At 35.6% G+C, this 27,320-nt stretch overlaps 3 protein-coding genes across 4 annotated transcripts; all 3 read right to left on the bottom strand.

Moving 5' to 3' along the window:
• Positions 1 to 7,794: 7,794 nt before the first annotated feature.
• Positions 7,795 to 9,390, bottom strand: LOC113703579 (anthocyanidin 3-O-glucosyltransferase 2-like). The gene has a single exon (XM_027224982.2). It carries the CDS (start codon positions 9,362 to 9,364, stop codon positions 7,919 to 7,921), a length of 1,446 nt encoding a protein of 481 aa, XP_027080783.1. The 5' UTR covers positions 9,365 to 9,390; the 3' UTR covers positions 7,795 to 7,918.
• Positions 9,391 to 13,462: 4,072 nt separating this feature from the next.
• Positions 13,463 to 16,152, bottom strand: LOC113703420 (pentatricopeptide repeat-containing protein At1g11630, mitochondrial). Of its 2 annotated transcripts, XM_072062232.1 has the most exons (3): positions 15,539 to 16,152; positions 14,439 to 14,895; positions 13,463 to 14,330 (listed from the first exon to the last, which is right to left on the bottom strand). In XM_072062232.1, the coding sequence occupies exons 1-3, from the start codon at positions 15,905 to 15,907 to the stop codon at positions 13,891 to 13,893; spliced, it is 1,266 nt and encodes a 421-aa protein (XP_071918333.1). In that variant the 5' UTR covers positions 15,908 to 16,152; the 3' UTR covers positions 13,463 to 13,890. The 2 variants fall into 2 exon arrangements, with proteins under 2 accessions (XP_071918333.1, XP_071918332.1); XM_072062231.1 differs by having other exon boundaries at positions 13,463 to 14,895.
• A 2,746-nt stretch (positions 16,153 to 18,898) lies between these two features.
• On the bottom strand, positions 18,899 to 26,055 carry LOC113703759 (beta-adaptin-like protein A). Its single transcript, XM_027225237.2, has 11 exons — positions 25,859 to 26,055; positions 24,679 to 25,195; positions 23,208 to 23,332; positions 22,718 to 22,916; positions 22,342 to 22,570; positions 22,027 to 22,193; positions 21,736 to 21,945; positions 20,686 to 20,796; positions 20,381 to 20,557; positions 19,628 to 20,086; positions 18,899 to 19,419 (listed from the first exon to the last, which is right to left on the bottom strand). The coding sequence occupies exons 1-11, from the start codon at positions 25,912 to 25,914 to the stop codon at positions 19,129 to 19,131; spliced, it is 2,541 nt and encodes an 846-aa protein (XP_027081038.1). The 5' UTR covers positions 25,915 to 26,055; the 3' UTR covers positions 18,899 to 19,128.
• Between the last annotated feature and the right edge of the window lie 1,265 nt (positions 26,056 to 27,320).

Below are 27,320 nucleotides of genomic sequence, written 5' to 3'. Positions count from 1 at the left end.
CAGTTCTTTTTGCAAAACCAAATAAGTATAGCAGTAAAAATAGTGAACAAATCTGTAGATATGCTAGTGGTAAATATAAGGAAAAAGGCAATAGGAGTAGTATAGATAATGAATTATTAGCAGTAAAATATAGTTTAGATAATTTTAGACTTTTTATAATCAACAAGTCTGAAATAACTATTAGAACAGACTGTGAAGCAATAAAAAAGTTTTTTGATAAACATAATGAAAAAAGAAGTTCTACTAGAAGATGGTTAAATTTTGTAGATAGTATTATTGGTAATGGATATAAAGTAGTTTTTGAACACATTAAAGGTAAAGATAATAATTTAGCAGATTTTTTATCACGACTGTTTAACAATTCTTCTGATCTCTCAGCAGATGGCATATAACTTCCAGAAAGTCAAAATTGGCCAGTGGGAACTTACAAAGTACCCTAAAGGTACAAGTCTACATTTCCATAGCCAAGAGGAAGGTAATTTAGAAGACATCCAGCAGGATATCTTAAATAACCTCTGGAATAGCAGAAATAGCACTGATAAAGTTCGAAATCTTAATATCTTAGCATTTTATTTTAGTAATCTTCCAAAACAAAGTTTTTCATATTATGTAGTGGTAAAAGGAAAAATACCTGGAATCTATTCCAAATGGATTTCCGTTATAGAACAAATAAATCATTTTCATAATCCTTTATGGAAAGCATTTCATAGCATACATGAAGCACTAGAATTCGCTAGGCATAATATAGGAACAACATTTTATGTAGATCCTAAGGCTAGCATGGACAGCATGAGGGCTCCAGTATATCAAAATACAGATGCCCCTAGTAGCAGTAGAAATTATCAATATGCATTAGAAAAAGATAACACAAATAGAATAGAATTTTGTAGACATTGTAAGAGCATGGAGCAAGCTATTAGAAGTTTAAATTTAAAGTGTAGAAATTTTGAAGAAGAAGATCTTTCTCAAAAAGAAAAGATAAAATCTTTAACTGAACAACTCAAAGAAATGTATAAGATCTCAGGCTCACAAGGAGATACTATTCTCTCACAAATTTCTGAGATTGGGGAGCTCAAAGGAAGGCTGTCTCATACAGCATCTCAAATGGCCAGTTCTTCATCCGGCCCAATAAAACAGACAATTTTTATAAAAGAAAAGCCCATTTCAGAAAGACCATTTGAATTTCTTAAGCCCAGAATATTCTTTAAACCATATCACCTACTTAGTTTCCTCCCTTTACATATCCAAGAAATTATTAGCCAAAAAGCCCAAGCCCAATATTATTCAAAATTAATGGCAGTCCAACAATACTTTTATGAAATAGCAAAAGACCCAATTAGAAATACAGCAGCCATTAGACTACATCCATCTTTCTTCATCGACCCAGAAAAACATTGCCCAAACAATCCAGAAGCCTGTGACCACCAGAAAATAAATAGCCATTGTATACATACACTCAGTAATTTTTTCCTCAGAGCCACTATTATCTTATCAAAATATTCATCCCCAAAGATACTAAGAGTAAATGGGGAAAGAGTTATTTTAACACCACAATTTCTTATGGATGCCGGATTCCTGGAAAAAATTATTGTTACAAATCCAGAAGATACTCATTGTCTTGGAACTCATCTCGGATACTTCATCAGAAAAATGCTAGACTATGGACAGTGGGCAACTGTACATATCAAATCCGCGCCAGCAGAATGGATAGGACTTTTTGATATAGAACCAGCAATACATAGAATGATGATTACAGTCAGCAATATACCACCAGCAAGGAGAACGACAGAAGAACTAGAGAAAATCAGCAGCAGTCTAGTGGAATGTCCATTAGAATTGAAAGAACAATTGATAAATGCTAAAATGATCCAATTAGCTTACAGACATTTCATAGATCAATGGGAAAATGGAATTAGGTTAGTATATGAAAATAAGATACAAAAGATATATGTCCCATACAGGTTTAAGTTAGAAAAAGATTTCACTATAAGTACCAATTATCCAGAAGTCTTTGAAAAATATTTGGAAGGATATTATATGAGCACAGGAGCAAGGCATTTGGATATCGAAGCAGATGAAGAATATAATGATGATCATTATTGGGAAACAATGGGACCAGAAGAAATGAGCAACATCGAAAATATGATGGAAGGATAATTCTTCGGCCATCTTGTCAAAAGCTATAATGTATAGATCGGTCATAAAGCTTTTATTAGTTATCAGGCCACATTGTATAGTTTGGCCAAATTTATTTAGAATCTATGTATAGGTCGGTCATAATGCTTTTATTAGTTGTCGGCCACATTGTATAGTTAGGCAAAATTGATTTGATGTTTTTACGGATTTCAGAAGGTCTTAAGTCCGTAAAGTTAACATGTCATGTCCACGGACTTTGAGTCAAAAATTTTAAGTCCGCACAGTTTGCACAAGAAGTCTATAAAGGCATACGTCCCAAACCAATGTTGGGTACGATGCACTTACATCCTGTAAATTAAAGCATCCAATAAAAACTCCAATTTCATACGTTCTTTAGCAGTTTTTTACAAGTCTTTGGCTCTCTCATATTGCTAGCATAAGACGAAAGAGAAATAAGAAAGTAGAGATTTAGGCAGCCAACCCTAGATTAGATCCAAACCACCGGAAACTCTGGAAAAGATACCTTGTTTTTAGGATCCTAAAAGACCAAAAGACGGTGTAGTACCCATTAAAGCCTTTCAGTTACAAAGCAGGCGCCAGGGGAAGATCCGGTGAGGCAAAACTCCTAATCACAAGATTCCCATTTTCATAGCATCAGAAGGAAAATTTGGATTTAAAGCAAGGAAGGTAAAATCTCAGTTATCTTTCTTAAAGTATCTAGTAGTCATTTATTTCTTAAATTCCAGTTAATCATCCTGATATTTTATATGAATTTTGAACCGCCTTTTCAATTTACATAATAGATTTACTTTGGCATAAATACTCTGAATTAAAATCAATAGAAAGACAAAAATTAGAAGAACAAGAAAAATATAAAAATAAAAAGAATTTTTGTAATAAAGTTTGTAGAATATTTGATTAATCACGTAAGTCTTTAATTGGAAGAAGAACAAGAAAAATATAAAAGTAAAAAGAATTTTTGTAATAAAGTTTGTAGAATATTTGATTAATCACGTAAGTCTTTAATTGGAACCTTGAAAGTCCAACATAGTTTCACATAGGTCTTTAATTGGAGCCTTGAAAGTCCAACCACTAGCCTGTTTGGTATCAGGTTGTCAAAATAATAATAGGTATCTGGTGGTGTTTGGTACCACTAGCCTGTTTGTTTCAATTTCCTCTAAACTTTTGTCAAAATAATAATAGGTATCTGGTTGTCTGAGGGTTTGTAATGCTAATTTGTATGCGTTTTCTGGAGTGGATGTAAATTGAAAAGGCGGTTCAAAATTCATATAAAATATCAGGATGATTAACTGGAATTTAAGAAATAAATGACTACTAGATACTTTAAGAAAGATAACTGAGATTTTACCTTCCTTGCTTTAAATCCAAATTTTCCTTCTGATGCTATGAAAATGGGAATCTTGTGATTAGGAGTTTTGCCTCACCGGATCTTCCCCTGGCGCCTGCTTTGTAACTGAAAGGCTTTAATGGGTACTACACCGTCTTTTGGTCTTTTAGGATCCTAAAAACAAGGTATTTTTTTCAGAGTTTCCGGTGGTTTGGATCTAATCTAGGGTTGGCTGCCTAAATCTCTACTTTCTTATTTCTCTTTCGTCTTATGCTAGCAATATGAGAGAGCTAAAGACTTGTAAAAAACTGCTAAAGAACGTATGAATGATAATTAATACAAATCCGTGGGGCCCTTGTACCAAACAATGGTTTATCTATGGTTTTGCCATGGTTTTGCCATGATAAATCCAATTAGCTTAAGGAAAATCTTCCAGAAATATATTATCAAAGGGCCCCACCTTTTTGTATTCTCTTCTCTTAATTCGGCAGGGCATTCTTCTAGTAGCTTTTGGACTCTAAATTTCGGCGGGGACCACGGAGAGAAGGCATTGATGATTAGTCATTTTGGCTTTAAAAAGAAAGAAACGTACAGGCGGCTCTTATGATAGCTTTTAGGTTAGTTTAGTTTTTTTTTTTCTTTCTTGGTCCCTTTGATGGCCTGGACCTCAGTAAAATTACGTGGAGATTTTCTCATGAGGCGTGGCTAAGTTTTTCATCTAGTCGAAGGTCAACTTGAAGACTCGATTCCAAATATCTATGAGATCAAATTATTTTACTTATTTCTTTTATTCATTGGTATTCGTACGCTTTCTGGTTTAATTGCTTATGATTATTCTGTTATTTGAATGTCAAGAGCCCGATATTCGAATTAACCTAATAATTTACTGTCAAATTAATTGATTGGATCCTTAATCGTTCAATTGATTATACCAATGACGACTAGCGTGATTGGTTTCATGTTAGGGAAATGCATGATCTAATTTAAACAAACCCTCGTAGCGTGTTTGTTGGTTAGGGTTGAGTTTTTCTAATTATTAATGCAATCGAGTAATTAAATCCTACGGTCGTACCTAGGGTTATTTCTTGGTTAGGGAAATAGTTAACGGTCGTACCTTAACTATCGAGAAATTAAAAAAAGACTGGTTGTTCATCGCGTGTATGATAACTATAACCAATTTATTAATGAGTAATTGAATTATCTTTGCATCGATGATCAGTTGCATGGACCGTGTCTGAAAAGTTGTACCTTTGGCTAGAGTCGTATTGGTTATTGATTAATTTCTATTTATTTCTAGTAGTTGTTTTATTGGTTAGTTAATTAGTTATTTTATATTCTCCAAAAATCCCCATACTTCGGACTCTGAAAGAAATAAGTTATCCCCAGTCCCTGTGGATTCGACCCTGCTCACCGTTATATACAAAATTTATATTTTTCTCGAGTAGGTAATTATTATTGTACAGGCTCGACACCCTGTCAAAATCAAAGTGAGTCAACCATTTAAGTGTACTTGTTTTAGTTATCCATACACATTTGTCAGCTTTGGTGTCGGTTGGGTAATTATTTATGGATTGAATTATTTCCTCTAACATGTATGCATAATTGCATATACATATACACACACACCAAAAAAAAAAAAAGCTAATTCACACTTACAATAACAAGAAGAAATGCTGCACAAGAAATGATGCCAAATGATAATTTCCTCAAACCAAGGTATACATTTACAATATCTATCCGAAGGTGAGGGGAAAATAAAAAAAAATTACACAATTTTGTATATAAAAATTCACCTAGTGCCTCATATATTCAAAATTGCAAAAGGGTCCGCAAATTTTTCTGACTTAAATTAGAGATGCCTAAATCATATTGTTTTAAATTGAAAAATGGAGCTAAAGTTTTGGTTGCCTGCAATTGGGACAACCTAACAATTCATGGCAGATTGACCCATCCTTTCAACAAGGAGGACTGTAAAGTGGGAAAACATACATCATTTCGACATGAATTGTGTGTATCGATTTGACCTCTCTATGTTCAAGATTTAATTCAATGTGCTGTTACGTCAGTTAAGATTTTTCCTTATTATGACGTACTTCATTTTGACCCCGCAATATTTATGGTGCCCTGTTGATCACCTCTGTTTAAGGCGGGAATTCTGCATTTCACGTGCAAGATTGCAGCCTACAGCTACAGGAAGTACAATGAGTTTCATTTCAATTAAATGCCCTTTCTGCTTGTTCATCCTAACTGTTTACTTGGTTCAGAGCATACATGTACATGCCCGTTTAGGAAAATGATTTCTCTTTTTTATATACACGGACGGAGTTGAATGGATGTCATATTATACGAATTTAAATTTAAATATTAAATTAAATATAAATATATATATATGACATGCATTTAAATCTGTTAGTATATACAATATCAATGCATAAAAAATTTATCCTTAGAAAAATATAAAGTTTTTATAACCAATAATCCAGTTAGAATTTTTTATGTCACTATTCGGTGTGTCAAATTCAATATCAATCCTACTTATCACGTCAGAATAAAAGAAAATTAAATAAACAACATATAACAAGTTAAATAAACATAACACTTGATATAAATATATCCCACGTGCCATTAACCTAGCCGATGCCAAAAGTCCTCTGATCGTCCATTGCAAATCGAAAAAAGAAGATCTGGGAGTTCATCAGCTTGCCATGAATAGGAATTTTAACCGAGACATTTCGCATGAATTTGCTGGATACCACTTCATTCACCGGTGGTTCCGAAGAATACGTAGTTTTGTTGTTTTTGATCGTAACTTGTCTTCTCAATGTGGTCGCAATTTAATTAAATCTAACATATGTCTTTGGTCAGTTAAAAAAGATGGTTTTTATCTTGTTAAGGGAATGAATCCACCTGCGGGCAAATTCAAGAAAATGCACGATTTGTAGCATAAGGATTTCTCCTTCTTCCACAAGAAATTATGATGAAAAAAGTTTATGTGAAGAAATTTCAGATTTTGTTTTGCTACGCTTCTATCAGCTTGCAGTTTCTTTCTTTTAGAGACTTATGCTGATTCCTCCAGATTATCCTTCACAAAGTAAATTACTTCGCAAGCAGAGTACTTGGAAGTTTCCCTCTAGTTTGTGAAGAAATTGCAGGAATTAGTATTAAGAAGTAATGGTTCCACGAAGAAAAGTTAATAGTTTTCAAGTCAATATTAGGACTGAAAGGAAAAGTAATTATGGTTATTTGTTAAAAGCAAAACTCATAGGACAAATTACATTTTATCCCCTATAATTTTCGCAAAAATCACATAAACTCCTATGATTCTAAAAGCTATACATATACATAAACTCTTGTGATTTGGGTTGAAGTGTCAAACAGACGAAAATCACTCGTCATCGCGACGATTCGTGACTTAAACGCGGTTGTACTACTGGTAGCAGTAAGAAACATTCTCATATTACCCCCGATCACTTTAACGGACTCAATAGAACCTAGATCTAGATCTGTGCTCTTTATCTTTTTCAATGACGTCAGTGGATATGGCTCTGTAGATGGTAATGGTGGTGGTTATGGGGCTGGAAGCGGAGGCAGCAATGACGGCAGTGGATATGGCTCTGTAGGTGGTAATGGTGGTGGGTCAGGTGGAAGTGGTGGTAGTGGGTCTGGATTGGGTGGAGGTGGTGGTCCAGGCGGTAAATATGGTCCAGGTGGCGGCGGTAATGGTGGTGGATGGAATGGTGGTAGCTATGGTCCTGGTGCAAGCAGCAGGCAAGGGAGTTGGGGCAGCAGCTATGGCCATGGCAGGGGCTGGTGCAGGGCCCTGGCTCAGGATATGGCAGCAGTAGTACTGGTCATGGCAGCGGAGGTAACAACGGAGAAGGGCAGTATGGAATCAATGGTGGGGGCCTAGACAGGGACAAGCAGCAGCTCCCATGCAGCATGAAACCATGACTAGAGCTCTTGTTTCAAAATACTTTCTCGTGACACTCTTTGACAGATACTCTTTCACAGCTACTTTCACAACAAAGATTAGAGCAAGGGAAAATCTGCTTCCTTTTTTGTATTTATATTAGGGTAATTTGGACATTTCACCCACACGAATCGTGTCACTGTAGGTGCTTTCCGTCTGTTTGACACTTCAACCTAAATCACAAAGGATTTACGTATAACTTTTAGAATCATGAGAGGGTTATGTGATTTTTACAAAAATCACGGGAGGATAAAATGTAATTTGCCCGAACTCATGAGATGGTCATTGAGAGGTATGACTATTGGCTTGTATGGTAGTAGTATAGTTCACATATCTCTGCTGATGGCATCAGATTTACACACTTTTATTTAGATCAGACTGGCAATTAGACAAATAGAGGACATGCACAGAAGTGCTTACATTAACAAACAAAATCTGTAAATGAAAATTATTACCACATTCCTCTACATTTTTTCTTTAAAATTTTCAATTAGATGAGCCAAAGAAATGTAGGATGAACCTTCCTCCACAATTGCCTGTCTGCATATTTCTTTCAGATCCTTCACCTTCTCTCTGATTTCATCCTTGTTTCTGTCCATCATAAGTCTCTTTATCCCATTCTCTATCTCATCAGCTGAGACTATTATCTTGCTCTCCATGTTAGCATCGTTCCTGTAATCCATTTTTATTTCAACAGCAATTCCCAGCTCCGCTACAACCTCAAAAGCATTTGTCTGTTGCTCAGCATACATAGGCCAGGCAGCAATGGGCGCTCCAGCCCACAAGCTCTCCAAGATAGAATTCCAACCACAGTGAGAAACAAAACCTCCGACTGCAGGGTGAGATAAGACTGCCATTTGTGGTGCCCAACCAATCACTTTTCCAACCCCAGAAGTTCTCTGCAAGAAGCCTTCAGGGAGAACTTCCTCGGGATTTGCATATGCAGATGGAGCATCAATCTCTCCCTTTGCTGGAGGCTGCCTTAAGGACCACAGAAACCGACACCGACTATGCTCCAGAGCCACTGCAATCTCCTTCACCTGCTCACAGCTGAAGCTTCCTAAGCTCCCAAAACACAAAAACACCACAGAACAAGAAGGTTGAGTGTCTAACCAGCTCATGATCCCATCATCCTGCTTAGAGTTCCAGTTGATTATAGGTCCGATCGGGTAGATTCGTGGGATCTTTCCTTCTTGACCCGAAAGTGACTTAATTGCATATGACTCTAGCTCGTGGAACGTGTTAACTATGATTCCTTTCACTTCTAGCATCCTTCGAGCTGAAGTAACAACAGCCGCCGAGCCCCAGTTTTTGTCTAGCATTGTGGTGGGCAACACCTTAGCAGGCACTGGATTGCTGAAACTCGGGACCAAGAGCTCAGCATCTGAATCTTTATAGTGGGTGATATCTTCATTGTATTCATCATGTAATGACTGAACATGCAACATAAGTCCAAGAAAACCAGCGCTAGAAGTGAAGAACAAGTAACTGGGCAGCTCAAATTCTTGTGCCACATCAATCATGCCTACACAGAACATGTCAACTACAATACCTGCAATTTCTCGATCCGAATTGGCCTTAGATATTATGTCAAGGACTGCATCTCTGACAAGTGGTTTCTGTCGATTGATCAGCTCAACAGCGACAACATTTCTGTTCTTGGATTTTGGTTCTTGATGATCTGATGAATCAATCTGATAAGGGATGTTCACAAATCGTATGCATGAATTGGCGTCTGTTAATTGGGATTCCATGAAGGCATCAACTCCAGTATTATAGGAAAGGTCAATGGTGATGTAAACTATAGAAAGATGCTCATCTCGATTGATAAGAAGCTTCCCAAACTCCACAGCCGAGGCCAGATGACCCATCCCTGGACCAGGGATGAACAAGAGCTCTGTTTTCTTCATTTTCGTTGTGGTCAAAGATCTAGCGTTGTGCTATATGTCTGCTTCTTTAGCTTGTATATAATGATGTTTTGCTTAGTCTTTTTCCCTTAGGTCACGCGCATTGCACGTGATTATAATATTATAAAATATAATATTTCTTATACGTTAATTATTTGTTAATCACTGTGGTTGACTCAGAGATTAAGTTAGGGCTGTTAGGGTTCTCTATTGTTCAGGATTTGAATCCTGTATCTGATAGTTGGGGATGCAAAAGATATGGAGAGCAGTGGGAGGGTAAAAAAATTAAATAAAATATTTTTTTTGTATAAATATCCACTGCATGCTCTACCATTTATATAAGTTGAATTTATTAGTATCTTAATGAAATTTCTCAATATTAAGTTATATGCACCGTTTTTTGAAAAATGAAGAGATGTCTATTCTTTGAAATTGAATCTTTTGTATTATTTTATATATTATTTCTATTAACAACAGAGCATAGATGATTAACCAAATAAAAAAAATTTCCCCTCTAACTATTCATTTTTTTGAGAATTGAAATTTCATAGGTAGAGATAGTTGATATTTTCTTTTTTTCTTTTGTTATTTTTTTTATTTTTTTAGGTAGAATCTAAAATAAAACACAAACAAAAAAATTCTATTAGAAAATTTGAAAATTTCCTAAGAGCACCACCATGTTTAAGTATCAATAGTGATGTTTTTGAAGATTTGAAAATTTAATTAGGCTATAACCAATCAACAATTTTTAATGGAAATAAAAAATGAAAAATAGAATTCAAAGAGACGCATTGGTTTAGAGTGTTACTTTTTTTCCTAACTGCTACGATTATTGCTATTATTAAAATATAATAAATCTAATTATTAAGTAGAATGTTATTTTAGACAAATAGAAAACTAAGACCAAATCTTGCTTAGTCTCTCATGCTTAACATTTTATCTTGTCATCAACTATTATTTTCTTCTAAATCAATAGATATGATATAATGAATTTTAATCATCATAATAAAATTAAAAAAATATAATATGAAATTTCAATCATCAGTTAATAAGGGCATATATAATTGAAATAATAAAAGCTAATATCACAAGAATGCTTACGTTTACACTTATACTCCAAAATACCAAGACTCATGATTCTTTTTATATACTAATGATAATGATACGCAATTTCCGGTGTCTACCTTTCGTGTTTATCATAAGTTAGAATCTTGACCGCTATAATCTTAATGATCAATCAATTGGCACTAAAAAAAACCATGAAAGCAACTCTTTGGTTGTCCCTAGTAATAAAATCAAGAAAGACAAGATGCTTGTGGACAAAAAGGATCTGTCACTGCATGGTTTATTAAGCGACGGATGTATCACGTCACAAAAAACTACTTACAAAAACTTGGCTTTTCTTATACATGGGACGGAGGAAGATGCCGTGACGAAAGGAGGAAACAAGAAAATAGGTTTTTATATTCATGGGACGGAGGAAGAGGCCGTGCCGGGAGGAGGACATAGTTCGTGAATCGAGCCAAAGTTTTGTGATGTGACGCAAGGCATAAACCATTATTCTACATTAGATTCTTGAATCAACTGCATAATTGATTTCTACAATTTCTTCTTCGAGTATGATTTTTATCTTGAATTTTTTTTTCTAAATTTAATTAGATAGTTTTTTTTTTTTAAGTAGAGAATACAAGTACATTAACAAATAAGCATAATACGCAGTCTTAAACAGGTACAGAACATGGGAGGCTAGCTCCCAAAGTTCCTATAAATCCTGTTATAATCATGGTTTGAAGACTCGGCCGAGTCTCCGTCTCGGGCGGCCGAAATGAGACCGCGATGAAACGTTTTCGAGATACGTGACAGGTCGAGACGTCACCGTGAAGGGTTGAAACGGTCGAATCACTCTGAATCATTCCGAATCAACTTGAATTTTTATTATTTTTACTAATTTTTAATTATTTTTATTTATCATATTTTTTATAATTTTTAGAATATTAAATATTTCAAAAATTCATGTCTCGCCAAGATCGCAACCAATATGCCGAGACCGATGTGGAACGGTCCAAGCCGTGACTGTGACTTTTAACCATGGTTATAATGGCTAAAAAATATTTGGCTAGCTGAATCAAAACACATAGAAGGAAGATTCATAGTGGCTCCCATTTTTTGCCAAAGCATCCACACACCAATTGGATTTCATAAACATCCCATGACTAAGGATATCCGGCTAAAGGGATGGTTTTTCTCACTGTGATGGAATCCCATAGAGCTGAATCCAAACACACAAAAGGAAAGATCCACAGTAGCTCTCCTTTCTGCCAAAGCATCCATGCAAAAAGTGGCTTCTCTTAGCTATGGTGGATCTCTAAACATGCTATGAGCCTATGACCAAGGATATCTGGCAAAAGTGATACTTTGAATCTTTGTAACAAAAGGTATCACGTTAGCCTGATATATGGCCTTAGTCATAGAATGTTGAACTTTGAGCAATTAAGTTGTGCCAATAAATTGTTCTTGAGAGAAGTAACTGCTTCAAAATCCTAACACCAGCAATCCATGGCCTTCTTGTACTCTGGCCCTTCTAGGGTCAAAAAGATTAAGACCCTCCTTGTGTTCTTAAGTCAAAATCCTTTTTCAAGTTTCTGACATGTACCTAACCGTAGATGATAATACTACAATTTCTTACAAGGGAGCCAATTTCAAGTGTTGGGATTATTATAAGAAAACCATTTGCAGGATTGGTTTGACATATATATGGATTAGTGTGGACAGGTCCTGCTGAACCGGATGAATTGATTAATGGATACCATTTCTGCAAGTATGATGGAAGAAAATCCTTTTAATTGCTCAAGCTTCTTCAAAGTGAGTCTCAAGAATCAGCCGGTTGTTCCTCAATATGGCAGTCCATGTCGTGCAAAACCAAAGTTGCAGATTGTCAAAACTCAAAACCATCTTAGTGCTTCAGATAGAGATCATGTTTCGCTAATCAGGAAGAATGAGTGCTTAGGCAGACAATCAGGATGTTGAATACAGTTAAAGCATTATACAGACTGCTAGTGCCTAAAGATCTGAAAATGAAAATTTCAGTGCAATTGTTGTAAGCCGTCATTTCCATTTTCCAACCCTTGTCTAGCCTGTAGATTTTATAGCATAATCAAGAATATCTTCTTCGTCATATCAGTCAATAGTCGTATTATACAGTAGAAAATCCTTATTTCAAAGTATGCCATAAAAAAAAATAATAATCAAGGATTCATTAGAAGGTTCCCATGATGAGTTACTAATGAGTCACCAAACTTGCTTGGATCAGGTTTCGATATGGCTACGGCTTAAGCCAACCTGCTCCATCTATCAATTCCAATGAAAAGATGGAGCTGATCTTAGAAACAAGCAACAACCCCCATGCAATGCAGGCAACTTGAGAGATACTTGGCCTTGATTACTCGTGAGATGCAATTTCAGATGGGGAAAGCAGAATTCTTGAAATTTCTTATCTATAAACTCAAAAATATGAGAAGAGGAAATGAGTGAATATAATCACATTTTATTAAGGCAGTATGCTTGTGCGTTTGCAAGGATCTAAAGACCCTCTCTCTCTCTTTTTCCCCCCTGCTTCTTATTATGAAAAGTAGCAGCACATATTTTGAGGTTAGGATTCCATACCTGAGCGATAACAGACCTTTTTCTAGCCTATAACGAATTACCGGTCGTGTTTAGAAATTATCTATAATATTGTAAGGTACAATTATCGAATGACCGACCTTCAATTAACAAATCCTTCCTTATATTCCATGTGTGGTAAATCTGTGTTATTAACTAAAAATCAAAGAGGGACTTGAGAAATATAGCAATCCAGGCTAATCATTAGGATAATAATTCCAACAAGCAACGCAGAACTTCAAAGCATCAAATTTTTGTCCTCGGGAAAACTTTCCAGCCTTCAAACATGATCTCTATCAGGGCTTGCGATCAAATTATCAGGACTACTGAGTTTTAGTATATACTCTCAGCGTACCCAGTCTTCGCTTCTAGGCTAGAAATTATCAGATGTGGAAAAAAAACTTATCGTACAAAATTCTCTATGCTAAAACAAGTCATGCATTTCCTCCAATTGCAGAGCTATACCTGCCAAGAGAAGCATTTTTTGCATTCATTCCTGTTCCTTCAATTTCTTTAAAGTTCAACAGTATACCATCCATAACTTTCACAGGTTACATATTCAAGAGTACTTTCAATCTTTAGAGCTACTAATCACTTCAAGAGTGACAATAACCATCCTTTGATTTATCATTCTTCTTCCCTTAAAGGTAAATGAACACTTACAAATTCAGGCAGGATAGCATTTCCACCAACTTAAAGCCGCAATTCGAATTCCCTCTATATACAAAAATATCCTGCAATAACACTAATCCTCTGCCACCATTCACTTAATTTCAACTTAAACCCCAATACTAAATAACGGCAATAGCCTGCATCCAGCAAAAAAATCCAGTTGAAGGGGAACTTCAATAAAAATAAAATAAAATCATTCATGACATGACAAAACCATTTTGCTTCATTTCATCGATCACCATATCTAGCTTCTCCTGCAAGCCAGCTCGTCTATAGCCAGCAACCAAGAGATCATAAGTCGATCTTCTGAGCGTAAAAGAATCTCTTATGCACTCTAGAAACAGGTCTAGCCTTTCGTAAGCAGCCTGCCGGAAATACAAACAAATTACGTTTTCAACATCATCTGGAAACCTGAATGACATCCCGTGTTTTAACATCCTCCCAACAGCAAATTCTACGTCATCCAATCTAGCTGCCCTAACATACATTCTGATAATTGCATGATGCACATAGGAAAGAATATCTGAGGCTTGATTTGAATTAGATAAAACAACTAATAGCTCCTCCAAATCTTCCACTCTTCCCAGTTCAAGATACAGAGCTACAACCTTCTTTACTGTGCGACGATCAATATTACCTGAACCATCCAATACAAACATCATAAACTCTTTGATTTTATGAAATTTTCTCTGCTCAGAGTAAACCAGAAGCATGTTCTGCAAAATGGATAAATTTGGTACAAAACCAGTTAATGTCATTTCTTCATAGAATTTCTCAGCATTACTGAAATCTTTTGACTTGACACAATCAAATATGAGAGCATCATATGTTTGAGGATCCGGCGTATACCCAGCATCCATTCTAGCCGAGTACCAAGCTTGCATTGCCTCCTTGTTTCCTGAACTGGCATATGCTGTAATAAAAGCAGTATACGTATCAGCATCAGGTTTAGACTCCTCGGAGATCTCCATTAATTCATATAAACTTAATGCTGTGACAATTTCATTCGAGGCCAAGCATGCAGATATGAGGGCATTAAAGACTGAAGAGGTTGGCTTGATTCCTTGAGCCTCCATTGCAGAAAATATTCGCAATGCAGTTTCAATATTGTGTATCTTTCCACATAGCAATATTAACCAAGAATAAGAATCTTGATTTTTCTCATTTTCCTTAATAAATTTCTCTAATCTCCACTCAACAACCTGAATACATCAACCAACAAGAATAGTATCAATAACTTTTCCCTTCAATATTAAAAAACCTTCTAAATCCAGAGTTAGGGAGTAATGTTGTATAGGCTCTTAAAAGAAGGCCATATTTACGTCACACAAATATATCGGTAAGATTTTGACCTTCTAGCAGTTGAGTAGTACTGAGCAGGCTAAAAGGACAGGTTTAGCAAAGCTATTAGCACAAGCAAAACAACCAAATGAGGATATATGAAATAATGTAACATAACCCACCCCTCCAGCCAAATAAGAATAATAATAATAATAATAAAATAAGCCACCATCAACCTATTGACTATTCTTCCCACAAATGCAAAATGAACCAGTAATTTTTCCAGCTCCCATCAATCAGCAGTCCCCAATAGGGAAGCAAAATGCACAAATAATTACATGAAAAAGAAATGTTCTTTACCTTCTTGAATCCATCTATCCCCAATTCTTAGTTCACATCTATTAAACTAAATGCAGTGACAGATGAAATTTTAAAAATCCATTATAAAAGACTGGACTGAAACACAATTATAAAAATGCTAATTCAACTCAATGAGAGTTATCCCAAAATATAAACTTGAAAACGAAAGAAAAATACCCACAGAAAAGGTACAAGCTTACTCACCAAATTGGCCTTTCTGGGAAATGAAGAAGACAAGAGAGCAGAAACAAGCCCATCCCATGAAAAGTCTTGGCTTTTGAGGGTGGAAAAATGAATTTTCTCCTCAGAATCCAGTGTTTCTTTGATTCTTGAAAGTGGCACCTGGACCAATTTTGCTGCTAAAGAATTGTTGCCACGGACCAAGAAAAGACGAGAAATTGAACTGATGATTAAAAACTGCTTTATCTTCGTTGAGTGTATGATAGAACGAGCTGAAGCTAGAGCCATATTTCTTTTCTTCATGAAATTTCCTATTCGTTGATTGAGATTTTTCAGAAGTCGACTAGCCGAGATGGTGGTTTTTAATTTCATTACCGGAAAAAAAAAATTCATTATTCTTGTTTTCCTATTATCCTTTGTAAACGGTATTTACATTAAACCCCTACAATTAGTGCTAATAATACTTCAATCCAACTTATAGCCGGTCGTGCATCAAATTAAACGAGGGAGTCTGCTAAGAATCTTTTGTGATAGATTTCTTCCTTTTATATTAGTGACATTCCAAGCCAAAGACAAAGGATGCAGCTAATTATGAAGTGATTTTGACATTATTTAGAGAAATATTTATGCAGCGTGAAACTAGGTCTCGACTAATTTAGTGTATATCCTTAAGAGTATGTTTTTTTATACACGATCAATGTATAATATATATATTTTTTACATTAGCGTGTCTAGATTATAGCAGATAACATAAATGCAAAATTTAAATTTAAATTATGCATATGTGATATATATATATATAAAATTGTAAGTGGAAAAAATCAATATCGGTAGATATAAAGTTCATCCATATTCTTATACCAACAACTTGAACCTTGTGTTACAAATGGGTAGAATTGATTTTTGGACTAAACTCACATTGCGATAATCTTTTTATATGGTAACGGGAGATAATGAATTTGTGGGTGTAATATATATGAGTCAATATAAAATCTGAGGGAAGTTGAGTATGATTTCAGTATACACAATGTTGATATGATATGTTTTAATCCTATTTCAAGCATTAATTTTTTAAAGAGTGATGTTGAATTGGGCACTGAACAAATTATTTGCATTCCTAACTTTACACTTTTGAAAATTTGTTTCTCAAATTTCATTAGTTTTTGCAGGGGTGGCAATTCGGGTCCAATCAGGTTGGTGGATGGGGTCAAGACCCGACCCGTCAACCCACGGGTCAGTATATCTGACACGAACCCGAAAATTTTGGGTTGATGGGTTGGCGGGTCAACCCGAAATGACACGAAAATTAATTTTAATTTATTAATTTATCACTGTAAATTCTAATAAAGCCAATTTCTCACAAAATTAATTACATCATCAAGTAATAAAAATTTAAATAAATAATTTCAAATCAAATCCAAAATAAATTAAACACCGTAAAAGTGTTTTATTCCAAACCAAATATAAAATAAATTAAAACGAATTATATTATTTGTCCAAATATAATAATTTTAACTTCATACAAGGTAAATAAATTCTTTTAGGATTAAATAATTAATGCTTTTGAAAAAAAAGAATGATTTAGTTTAGTTAGATAAAATAATTTTTATGTTTATTAAATTATTTTTAATTTGTAAACGGGTCATATCGGGTCACCACGGGTTGACCCGAAATTGACATGTTTTCTTTTCGGGTTCATCGGGTTCGACCCGATTCTGACCCGAACCCCCAAAACTTCAACCCAAACCCATTAATTTCGTGTTAGGTTCGTGTCGTGTTTTCGGGTCGTGTCAGAAATTGCCACCCCTAAGTTTTTGGTAGTGCAGAAAAGTTTCTTTTCAACACTCAAAAGGAAAAATGACCATTTTCGTCCCTAAACTTTTTTTTTCTGTCGATTTAATCCCTAACTTTTATTTTTGGTCAATTTAATACATGAACTTAATTTTCGAGTCCAATTAAGGCCCTTTACGGCGGCACCACCATCTAAAAGCAATTTGGCCCCTAATTTAACATCAAACAAGGGCATTTTGGAAACTTCAGGTAAGGAAAACATTAGTCTTCAACTAAGGAAAGACAGATTGGCTCAAGACCCTACTGAGGGATGGTCTTCAACTGCCACTAGCCAGCGATTTAAAGAGTAGCCTCTAAACCTTGACCCTTTTGTTATTATTGAATCCCAAACTAGGGTTTGTTTGGATAGAGATTATTTATCAAATTTTATTTGTTTATATCATCAACATATTTTCAATAATCTTTTTATCTTATACACATCACATAAAAAAGTGTTAAACACACTCTATATTATGTTAAACTTGACATACACAGTACATAATTTCTCAAGAACATAAAATTACCCTCTCAAGGCCTCCAATGTGCACCTCTACTTAGGGGTGGGCGCAGATCGAGTACCCGCCCTATTCACCATTTTGGCTGACCCGACCCGCATCTTGCGGGTCAACCATTTTCTGACTCTTATCCGCTGAGATAGGGTCGGGTCAGCAGGTACCCGCCCCCGCCCTCGCCCCATTTATCATTTAATTTTTTTTTAAAAAATAATTTATACTAATTTAATTTATATTTTAAACATTCATCTAAGATTTAATAAATTTTTTTTCTAAAAAAGGGTTTCCCACCGAGAAACAAGCATGTGAAGAAAATATAAGATAAAGGAAAAAAATTAAAAGAATTCAAAATCAATAAATGTTTGAAATAAGTAGCACAATTTTTAATATATATGTTCCACATTAATTAAACTTTTTTCTATAAAATACAAGATTATGGCCTCTACAAATGAATCTTGTAAATAAACTATAGTCTCTCATATTTGTAATGCAATTTGTTCAATAAAATTACTTATTTAGTTCTAACTTATTATTTTATAGTGTGTGTATAAAATAAAAATATATATATGTGGGACAGATCGGATACCCGCAAATTTTTAATTATATGACCCTAACCCGCCCCCCATCTTAGCGGGTACCCGACCCTCCTTTGACCCTATCAAATAATAAAAATCAGATATCCTAATTTTCGGATCGGATCGGAACGGATATGACAGGTTTTCGGGTTAACGGATAATTTTACCCATCCCTACCTCTACTAGGTTTGCCTGGTTGAGTCGCAAGTTTCAACTATGGCTTTTGTGGTTTTATAGGCCCCTTTTTTAATTCTTTTTTTCAATTTATTATTATTATTATTATAAAGTAAGGAAAGAAGAGAATTTAAGAAGTGGACAAGAAGAAAATGAGGACATGAGTAAATCTTATACATATTGTTAATATACACACTCTTATGATTAAATGAATACCACTTATATAAAATTTATATTTGAAATTCAAATTCAACAGATGTAATATTTATCCAAGCATGTCAGTGTATATAAAATTAATCAAAATCCAAGCATGTAAGTGTATATAAAATTAATCAAAGCTTCTATCTAGTATTTGCTCAATCCTTTTAGGTGGAAATAATCTAACAACATGCCTCTCGTTTGCCTTTTCTCTTGTATTGTTCTATTATTTCATCAACTGGCAAAAAAAAAGTTTTACATTGGAAAAAAAAAAAAAACTTCATCTACTTCCATACAGAATCAATAAGATTAATGCTCGAACAAATCAAGGCAAACCAAACTTGGACAAGGCTGATTGGAACAAAGATGAGAAAGCCTCGGACGTACTCTGATCATCAGCTTTGATCTTCAACTGAGCTTTACTTGCTGATGTATTGATTATGCATTCTACAAGGTAGTTTGAAGATTCTTTTGCCTTTTGTGCGAAGAAGAAGAACTTAAAGTTTGGAGCTTGACCACCTGAAGCCATGCAGTGAATCGATTGCCCTTGCATGTGCCGAATAAGCGCTTGAGGAGTTGTCAGTGCTGTAATTCCTTGAGGGCTTATGGAGATCTCCTGAACAGAACCACCAGGCAATAAAACGATTAAAGAAACGACAAAATATCAGACTTGCAATAGAAGAAAGAGTAGCCTGTAAGTCTTGCCACGTGACAGCAAACATGAAAGCTCTTCCCATACATGTTCTGATAATGGAATGCAAAAGAATTTCATGTGATAATTAAGAATCAAGAACCAAGTTACGAGAGGAAGTGCCAAGGAGAACCTGTGATATAGATATTGGCAGCTGTCGCCATTTTTGCTGAAATGAGTTTGGATCCAGAACAGCTTTGGGATTTAGTTCCAAGGCAGGAGGTGGAGGAGGAGCAGGGGTAGATGCAACTGGCAATCCTAGGCCAAGTAGATCATCAATTGCTAAGCTGGTTGATGATACACTTGCTGCTGGTGTGTGGTCGAGGGACACAAGATCTAATTGAGTCTGTGGTGCTGCTGTCAATGCAGGAGAACCATCATATGCTGGAGCATTATAGGCGGAACCATTATTACCAGGGCCCCTACTTTCTTCTTTTTCAGAAGTACCCAACAGTAAATCCTTGTCATTTGCCTCAACTCTCTGGGCTGTGACTATGTTATCCGCAGATTCAACACCGATAGACAAACTCCCGAGTTCTTCTGAGAAAGCAAAGGGTCCTCTGTGTTCTTTATCAGTAAACATGTATGATGGCTGCAAGATTTACAGATTCTTAGTAAAACAAATGGTCTTCCAACAACCAGATGGTGTTAAGTCTCTAGACTCTCTACATAACGTGAAGTCAGATTGGTATACAGGTTAAACTTACAACTATCACAAAGATCACATACACTTGTTTGCTATTAACACAGAAAGTAAGTTAGCCACATCATAGCCTCAAGCAAGATTAGTAATGACACTCTTATGAACAACATAATCTAATTAGAAGTAACAAAAAACAGTTTATGATGGATTCAATTCAGTAAAATGTTATAAAATACTGATTACCTTTTGATATACAACAGAAAGACTGTTAAATTCATCAAAAATGCGATCTTTAATTTCACTACTTTGAGTGTCAGCAAAGACTGAAACAGCTTGCTTTGGAGGATTAACCACGCGTTCTGCTACAGATACATCATACTGTAAAAGTCTGTAGTAGAGCAGTGCTCTGTCATGAACATCCTGCAGTCAAAGAAAGATGAAACAAATTCTTTGGCAGCAAAGTATAGGAAATGTTCTATTCAAAGATCAAGTAGAATCTGCTAGATTTAAGTATGCTAAAAAAGAAAAAATAAAAAATAGGAGAAGACCTGATGAAAATCAGCAAGACCAGAAGCCAAGGCATCTCCTAGAGCTTTTTGAGTCTCTGGTGGTCTTCTTAAGAAACACTTCATAACTGCAGAGAGTAAATGTAAACGAACCTGCAAAACCAAAAGTATCAGTTGCTTGTTCACATTATACAAGTTGCTTGAACTATGTTGTAATTGTCAACCAATTCTCCAGAGCCATGGTGCCCAGCAAAACATTAATGCCTCAAAGATTTCTACAAAATGAATGAGATACTTCCCAGTTCTATAACAAAAACAACCTAAGCACCAAGAGTCCAACTGCACTTAGTTCTGTAAGAAGATTGTTGAGCCATAGAAGTTGTCATATGTTGTCCAGCTTCTTTTGTACACAAGTAAAAATTTAAAGTGACAAGCAGGTGAATTATGTGACTATCTCAAGCCAAATCCAACAAATGAGAACATAAATCAACAAAATGGTGCAAAAACTACTTGCACATTTTCTTTTTCAAATTTTTGAGTTTTCTAATTCCTAAACGCTTATATATGTTCTGCATGCACAAGTTTTTCCAATAATGGGGATTTCAATAGGAGGTTCTCAACTGCAAAATGCACTTCTGATGCTGATCCCTAGTTGGCAGTCCATTTGGGAGTAAGCTACAGGAGACATGTTTGTTTGCTTGTTTCATGTTAAAAAGGTCCGAATATTCAACACTTCCACAGGAAACATCGTTAGGGACATCCAGAAAGAAATTCCAGAAACTTTGGTAATGTGCTGAAAAAACACTCTTAACATAAGCCTACAAACACGTACACAATACTCAAAATGCAATGCCTTGGGCCCAAGGGCTGCCCCAACAACCTTTGAGCGAAATCCACCGGCTAGAAATGGTTTACCCAGGTTGTTAGTATCCCATGAGCCTAAAGACCTAAACCAAACATTTCCACTCCATTTTCCCAATGTGGGACAAACTGGGGTATCACACACAGAGACAGAGCAAGTGCAGATAATGAATTACTAATAAGTCCAAAGTTGTATTTAATAAAGATGAATTATTAAAAAAGGAAGGCTACCTCTGCAGAATGCTCCTCATCCCAATTCTCAATAAGACTTTCCAAGATGTAAGGAGCATCTTGCATGTCTTGAGCATATTCCCCTAGCATCCAAATTAGAGCAGCCTTGGCTTTAGGTTCCTGAACATTTTTGCTACTAATATTCCCGACAACTGCTATACAATCATGACTCCACTGGGGGTACTTTCTGAGAAGATCTTTGACCAGAACCTAAAAGGGAAAATTCTAATTCTCTCAAGCTTGCTGGTAAAGGAAAGAACACCATTTAAGCAACCAGAAGAAAGTAATCACCAGTGTTTCAGCGGTCACATAGTCCTTTTCCATTTCCAGAAACTGAAGCAGCCTATCCACAATTGCATTTACATCATACTGCTGAAGAGCTATTTTTCCAACAGCCCGAATTGATTCTCTTGCTATGGGTATGTCGACATTTGCAGCATATTCACATAGTTCAGTCACTGAAAGGACATACAAAAAAGGGTCATGGAAGAGTTAGATGAGAATCAAGAACATAAACACAATGGAGTAGAAGTTACAAGCTAGATTAAAAATCATCCTGGACAACAAAAGCACCAAAACATCCTCATCTGATTCATACGTACTGACCTATCTCATAAGTATTGCTTTCATTTGCAACAGCAGTCAACATCTCAAGCTTCAATTTTTTGACATAAAATGGTTCATTGTACTGACAGTAGAAGTTCTTGTAGTCTGAAGAAAAAATATATGGTGCACGCATCACTAATAGATGCAGGTGACTTAACACTGCATATGATTGTTCTGGACTTCCCGAGCTCATCAGTGTAAGCAGAGGGGCTTTGATACGCTCATACACCTGAAAACATGCACAAAATAACTTCAATTCAGAAAACCAATTCAGGATATTCTGACTCGGCTAGTAGACACGTTTAAAACAATTCAGGGGTAATACAATAAATGAGTAAATTGAGAATAATTAACGGGGAAAATTTAAAGTAGTCACCTGCTGATGAACATCAGTCATGGACAATGTCAAATGCAGGAACACCTTAATAGTTGCCAGGACAACAGCACCATTCGCATGCTGAAGTCTATCTTCAAGAAGATTCATGATGTCAAATATGTCATTGCTATCTGAAGGCACATATTTAGCTACCAACTCAAGAACGATACACTGTGCCCATTCATTGAATTCTTTAATTCTGCAAAGAATCGTGTCAAAAGTAAGCATCTTTTGAGGCATCCCCTTGATGATCAAATTACTGCACCAATAATAGGGACAATAATGCCATTGCTCCATTACAAGGTCAAGTTGAACTCAATTGTTGCGTTTTCCTCAATTTTTCTTAAAGGAAAAGAGACTGATAATTCTGCAAAGATGATCTGACTACTATTAGTAGTTCCAGCTGCAACTTGATGCTTTCACTAGTTGGACAATAGATGTTGCAGTTTTTTGGAAATAAGCTACACAGTTGTAAGGCGAGAAATCTTACCTATTTAAAAGGTAGTATACAACTGGCTTGCTTAGCAAACCTTCTCTCTCCCTTGAGGCTTCCTCAGATTTACTTGCCTCCAAACTCCAGATCTCTTGTAAGGCTGATAAGCAGTTTGCAACCACCTAAAAAATGATAAAGAGAATAACGGAACTTTTCATTGGTTAGTGCAGAGGATGAGAATCTCGATTTCAACTTATGGCTACATCTAGATATCAAAGGCCTGGTTCTATATCCTATAATTTATGTTCCTACTGCTTTGAGTATGCCGAATATCACAGATCTCTTGCATTTTTAAGGAGGTTTAAACATAGAATTATATAGTGCATAACTATGTTTTTAGTGCAAGTTAAAACTTAAAACCAGTTAATTGGACCTCAGGAAACACAGCGAGTGCCAGAAACAAAGAAATCCATTGACATTTGGACCACAGAAATGATGGTTCTAAACCTGTAAATAAATCATTTAAGAATGGAATTTAATCATGGAGTGTAAAGTTTGTTGTGAGTGAACTCAACTGCTAAAAACAGCAATGCACATATATAATATACTTTCCTCTTGCGGTTGAACTTCTTTTTTCTGCTTTAAATCGTAAACACACTTAATTTTAAAACAAACTATAATCCAAACAATATCAATAACAAATCTATAACGACGATACAACTTTTCGTTAATCATCATGATCATCAAATTATAAAAAACTAACTGTAACCAATAATTCCATCTTGAGTAATGGGCAAAAAGATTATGAATCCATGAATATAATAGGTAAAAATATGATTGCTATCTTTAAAAAGAAAATGATTACTGTCAAGTAACAAGAATTCATATACTTATAGGACAGAAAATATTCTATCAAGTCATTCTTCAACAGCTAAGCCAACGTGTGAAGAACGCCATTTCCAACCAACTATTTTCATTTTTGACCCTCTTCTTCCTACTCACTTGTGTGTTACGAATTACCTCTTTTACATCTTTACTGCATAAATTACAGTAAATATAGAAAACAACATTAAAATTTAATTCACAAAATTGTGAATTTGCTTAATTATCTGAATGACCATAAATTTGGAAAGCTAACTAAAAGAATCCATGTTGTACTTGCAAAAAGTATTCTAGAGATTGTCTTCACCATGCTAACGAAGGAAGCAAAACCCTTAAGGACATCTAAGACTTACTGTAAAACCACAAAGTAAGGGCCTCTAGTCTTGACAAAGAGACAAGAGACAAAAAGGCTTTTAAGTGGCTCTGAATGCCCTTCTCTCTGCAATACTTATAGCATGCTTATGTTACCTACCACAGGAAAAATACTTCCTCTCACATTCAAGATTTCAAGTACATGGCATTGCATAGACCATGTGTCGCACCTTTGTACTATCTTCACACAAAAGCTTATGCAGACTCAAACTGTGTGGTCCTGTAGTAAAGCAGCAACAAAACGGAACTACTTTATAAAGAACAAAAATGTCACCTGAGCATCTGGATCATCGAGCATCAAATGCTTTAGCGTGGTTGGGAAATCTGCATCCACACAAGTAGAAGCTGAAATATGGTATAATTTCAAAACACCCATTGCTGCAACCATCCTTACATAATTATTGGAATCTTTTAACCCTGAACCCAATGGACCAACCAAGTACTCCACTAAATTTGCAACCCGAAGAGAACACAAGCTCCTCAAAGCCAATCCCCGAATCATGGGATCCTCATCCTTACAGTCCCTCTGAAGAAAATTAATCGTCAAAAGTGAAAGATCCGGATTGTGTTTAGCATAATTGCCAACATAAAGATAGCACATTTTCTTCAGCACAATGTCTGAGGTAGCCGAGCACATAACCATCTCACTGAAAACGGAGGAAACATCAATCCCTATGGTCATGTATGATATCACTTTCTTGAAAAGATCCCGCTTTGCATCATCAGTCCCTGGCGCTCGGCTCCCAGCAAGCTGCCGGAGCTGCATTTTCAGGTCGGAGACTTCGCCTTTTCTGGTCAGATTAAATTTTGAGTGAGATTGATCAGGATCAGGGTTTTCTCTAAATTCATGCATGTTTGCACGCCCAGAAGAGATACGAAACTTCATTGCTTTTTGCAACATAAAAGCCCTAAAGTCTCTAGCAGCAATTATTTTGTTTACACAGACAAAATAACCACCCTCACTATAATAACAATCAAAGGCACAACTATCTGGATTACACTTTAAAGAACGATGATTCTTTTTGAATTCTAAAATCGAATAAGATCATAGACACAACATGATAACATGAACAACTCCGATGATTCAAGATTTATGACCATAAACCAAGCTAAGCAAGCTAAATTCAGCGTAGAAATCATATGAATGGCCATTTCGCATTCCCAAATAGTAAAGTTTCAGCTCCAGACGCAATGTCTGAACAATCTAACTGTTGCATGAATTCATCCAATTTGACAACTTTTGTTGGCACAAGGGTCCAAACACAGCTTATAGCTACAATGGTGCAAGTGGAAGCTTCGTGCTTTGTCTTTAGTAGCTGGCAATTAGTACAACCTAGTGGATCCCTTTTAGACCCTTATAAATTCTCCGCCTGAAGACACTAAAATACCAATCAAATAATACAAATACATGCAAATACAATAAGGGAAAAGGGATGATTAATACGAAAACACACCCGGATGGTTGGGAAGGAGAAGGGGATCTTTGATTATAAACTGGAGGAGGAGCCATTCCTTCTTCTTTTCTGAATTCAGCAGTGAACTTGCAGGATCTTGAGTTGATTCTGATACTGAGAGAGAGTTCTCAGAGGTAAAACTGCCGGATTTTTGTGGGATCTTTGAATCTAATCTAATGCCTGCTCTGCAGTCTGAATCAATTAATTCCACATTCTCTTCTTTTACCAACAAGAAAAAGCGAAGGAGTAAAAAAAAGGATCGAATTTTTGCCCAATGCAGAAAAAAGGAAGCGCCCTTTGTTTTAGCGCTTTATTCCAGAGAGATGTGGTCGACCTATCTGCAGCACGCTTTCGTGTTTAATAGGATCCTTGCGGCAAAGTCGTTTTGTTCCGGAGTTAATTCATTTTGACTCCCCCAGAGTTGCCATGAAATTGGAATTCGCCTCCAAAAAGTGAAAACAATTAATTTAACTTCCAAATGAAGAAAATTATTTCAATTGGACCCTCGATTTCAGTTTTCTTTAAATACAATAGTCTTAAAATCATCTAAGACCCCAATTTTTGCCTTGGTTTCTGTTCAATATTTTGAGCGAAATTTTTGAGAAACCAATTTGTTTGCAAACTGCTCTGAAACCAAGGCTGATTTCTCCTTCCTATTTCCATATCATTTTTCACTCTTAAACACTTTTTGCCTTTTTCGCTTGATGATTTGATACTTTCATTCTTATTGTCCTTTTCTCTATAAAATCAATCACACAAAACGAGCTAATTGGGACAAGATAGCAATATTCATTGATCACGTTCAAAAGCAACTTCTTTGAGAAAATCACCACTTCAATCCTAGATTCCACTCAAAAAGTTACCAAAAAGTTCTAAAATAATCACAAAATATAGTGCATTAATAAATACTTATCAAACTAGATTAATGAGAAACTTGTCTGAGGCCATCTTAGTAATTTTATCTAGTCTTTCTTTATTGATATATAGTTTTATCTACTCTACTGCATACATTAATAGATGAAAATTTTTGATATATACAATTACATTTTCTCAAATAAGTCAATAGATGGTACAAACTTTTGATGGAACATTACATGCATCCATAAAATAAAATGTCATTTTATCTTTCACTAAGGGTCTGTTTGTTTGGACTGAAAATATTTTCTGGAAAATATTTTCAGGAAATTCTGGTGTTTGGCAGCCAAAAAGATTGGGAAAATTTTTTCCCATGGAAAATCTTTTACGCAATCAGGAGTAAAATGACTTCCGCATCTGTTGTACTGAAGTTATTTTCCAATAACTCTCAGAGCTCATCAACCTCACGATCCCTTTAACAGGAAAAATTTTGAGAGGTCATCAGTCTCATGATCCTTTACTAAACCGAAAATTTTCAGATCATGACTGAAAATTATCTATTGTGCCCAACCTAGACCTACAGCCGCCTTCCCCACCACCACCACAA

Source organism: Coffea arabica, chromosome 8e (assembly GCF_036785885.1).
Source record: "Coffea arabica cultivar ET-39 chromosome 8e, Coffea Arabica ET-39 HiFi, whole genome shotgun sequence".
Lineage (NCBI taxonomy): Eukaryota > Viridiplantae > Streptophyta > Magnoliopsida > Gentianales > Rubiaceae > Coffea > Coffea arabica.
The sequence above is the reverse complement of the archived record's forward strand: the minus strand, read 5'-3'. Positions and strand labels throughout refer to the sequence as shown.

What these genes read in the sequence shown, in the direction of transcription:
- LOC113703579 (XM_027224982.2), bottom strand. Translation starts at nt 9,364, where the DNA reads ATGAAGAAAACAGAGCTCTTGTTCATCCCTGGTCCAGGGATGGGTCAT.
- LOC113703420 (XM_072062231.1), bottom strand. Translation starts at nt 15,907, where the DNA reads ATGAATTTTTTTTTTCCGGTAATGAAATTAAAAACCACCATCTCGGCT. An exon ending in TTCCCAGAAAGGCCAATTTG is followed by an intron (nt 14,896 to 15,538) that starts GTGAGTAAGCTT and finishes TGATGTATTCAG; the next exon opens with GTTGTTGAGTGGAGATTAGA.
- LOC113703759 (XM_027225237.2), bottom strand. Translation starts at nt 25,914, where the DNA reads ATGGCTCCTCCTCCAGTTTATAATCAAAGATCCCCTTCTCCTTCCCAA. An exon ending in TGACTGATGTTCATCAGCAG is followed by an intron (nt 22,571 to 22,717) that starts GTGACTACTTTA and finishes GCATGTTTTCAG; the next exon opens with GTGTATGAGCGTATCAAAGC. An exon ending in TTTCTGTTGTATATCAAAAG is followed by an intron (nt 20,087 to 20,380) that starts GTAATCAGTATT and finishes TAAATCTTGCAG; the next exon opens with CCATCATACATGTTTACTGA.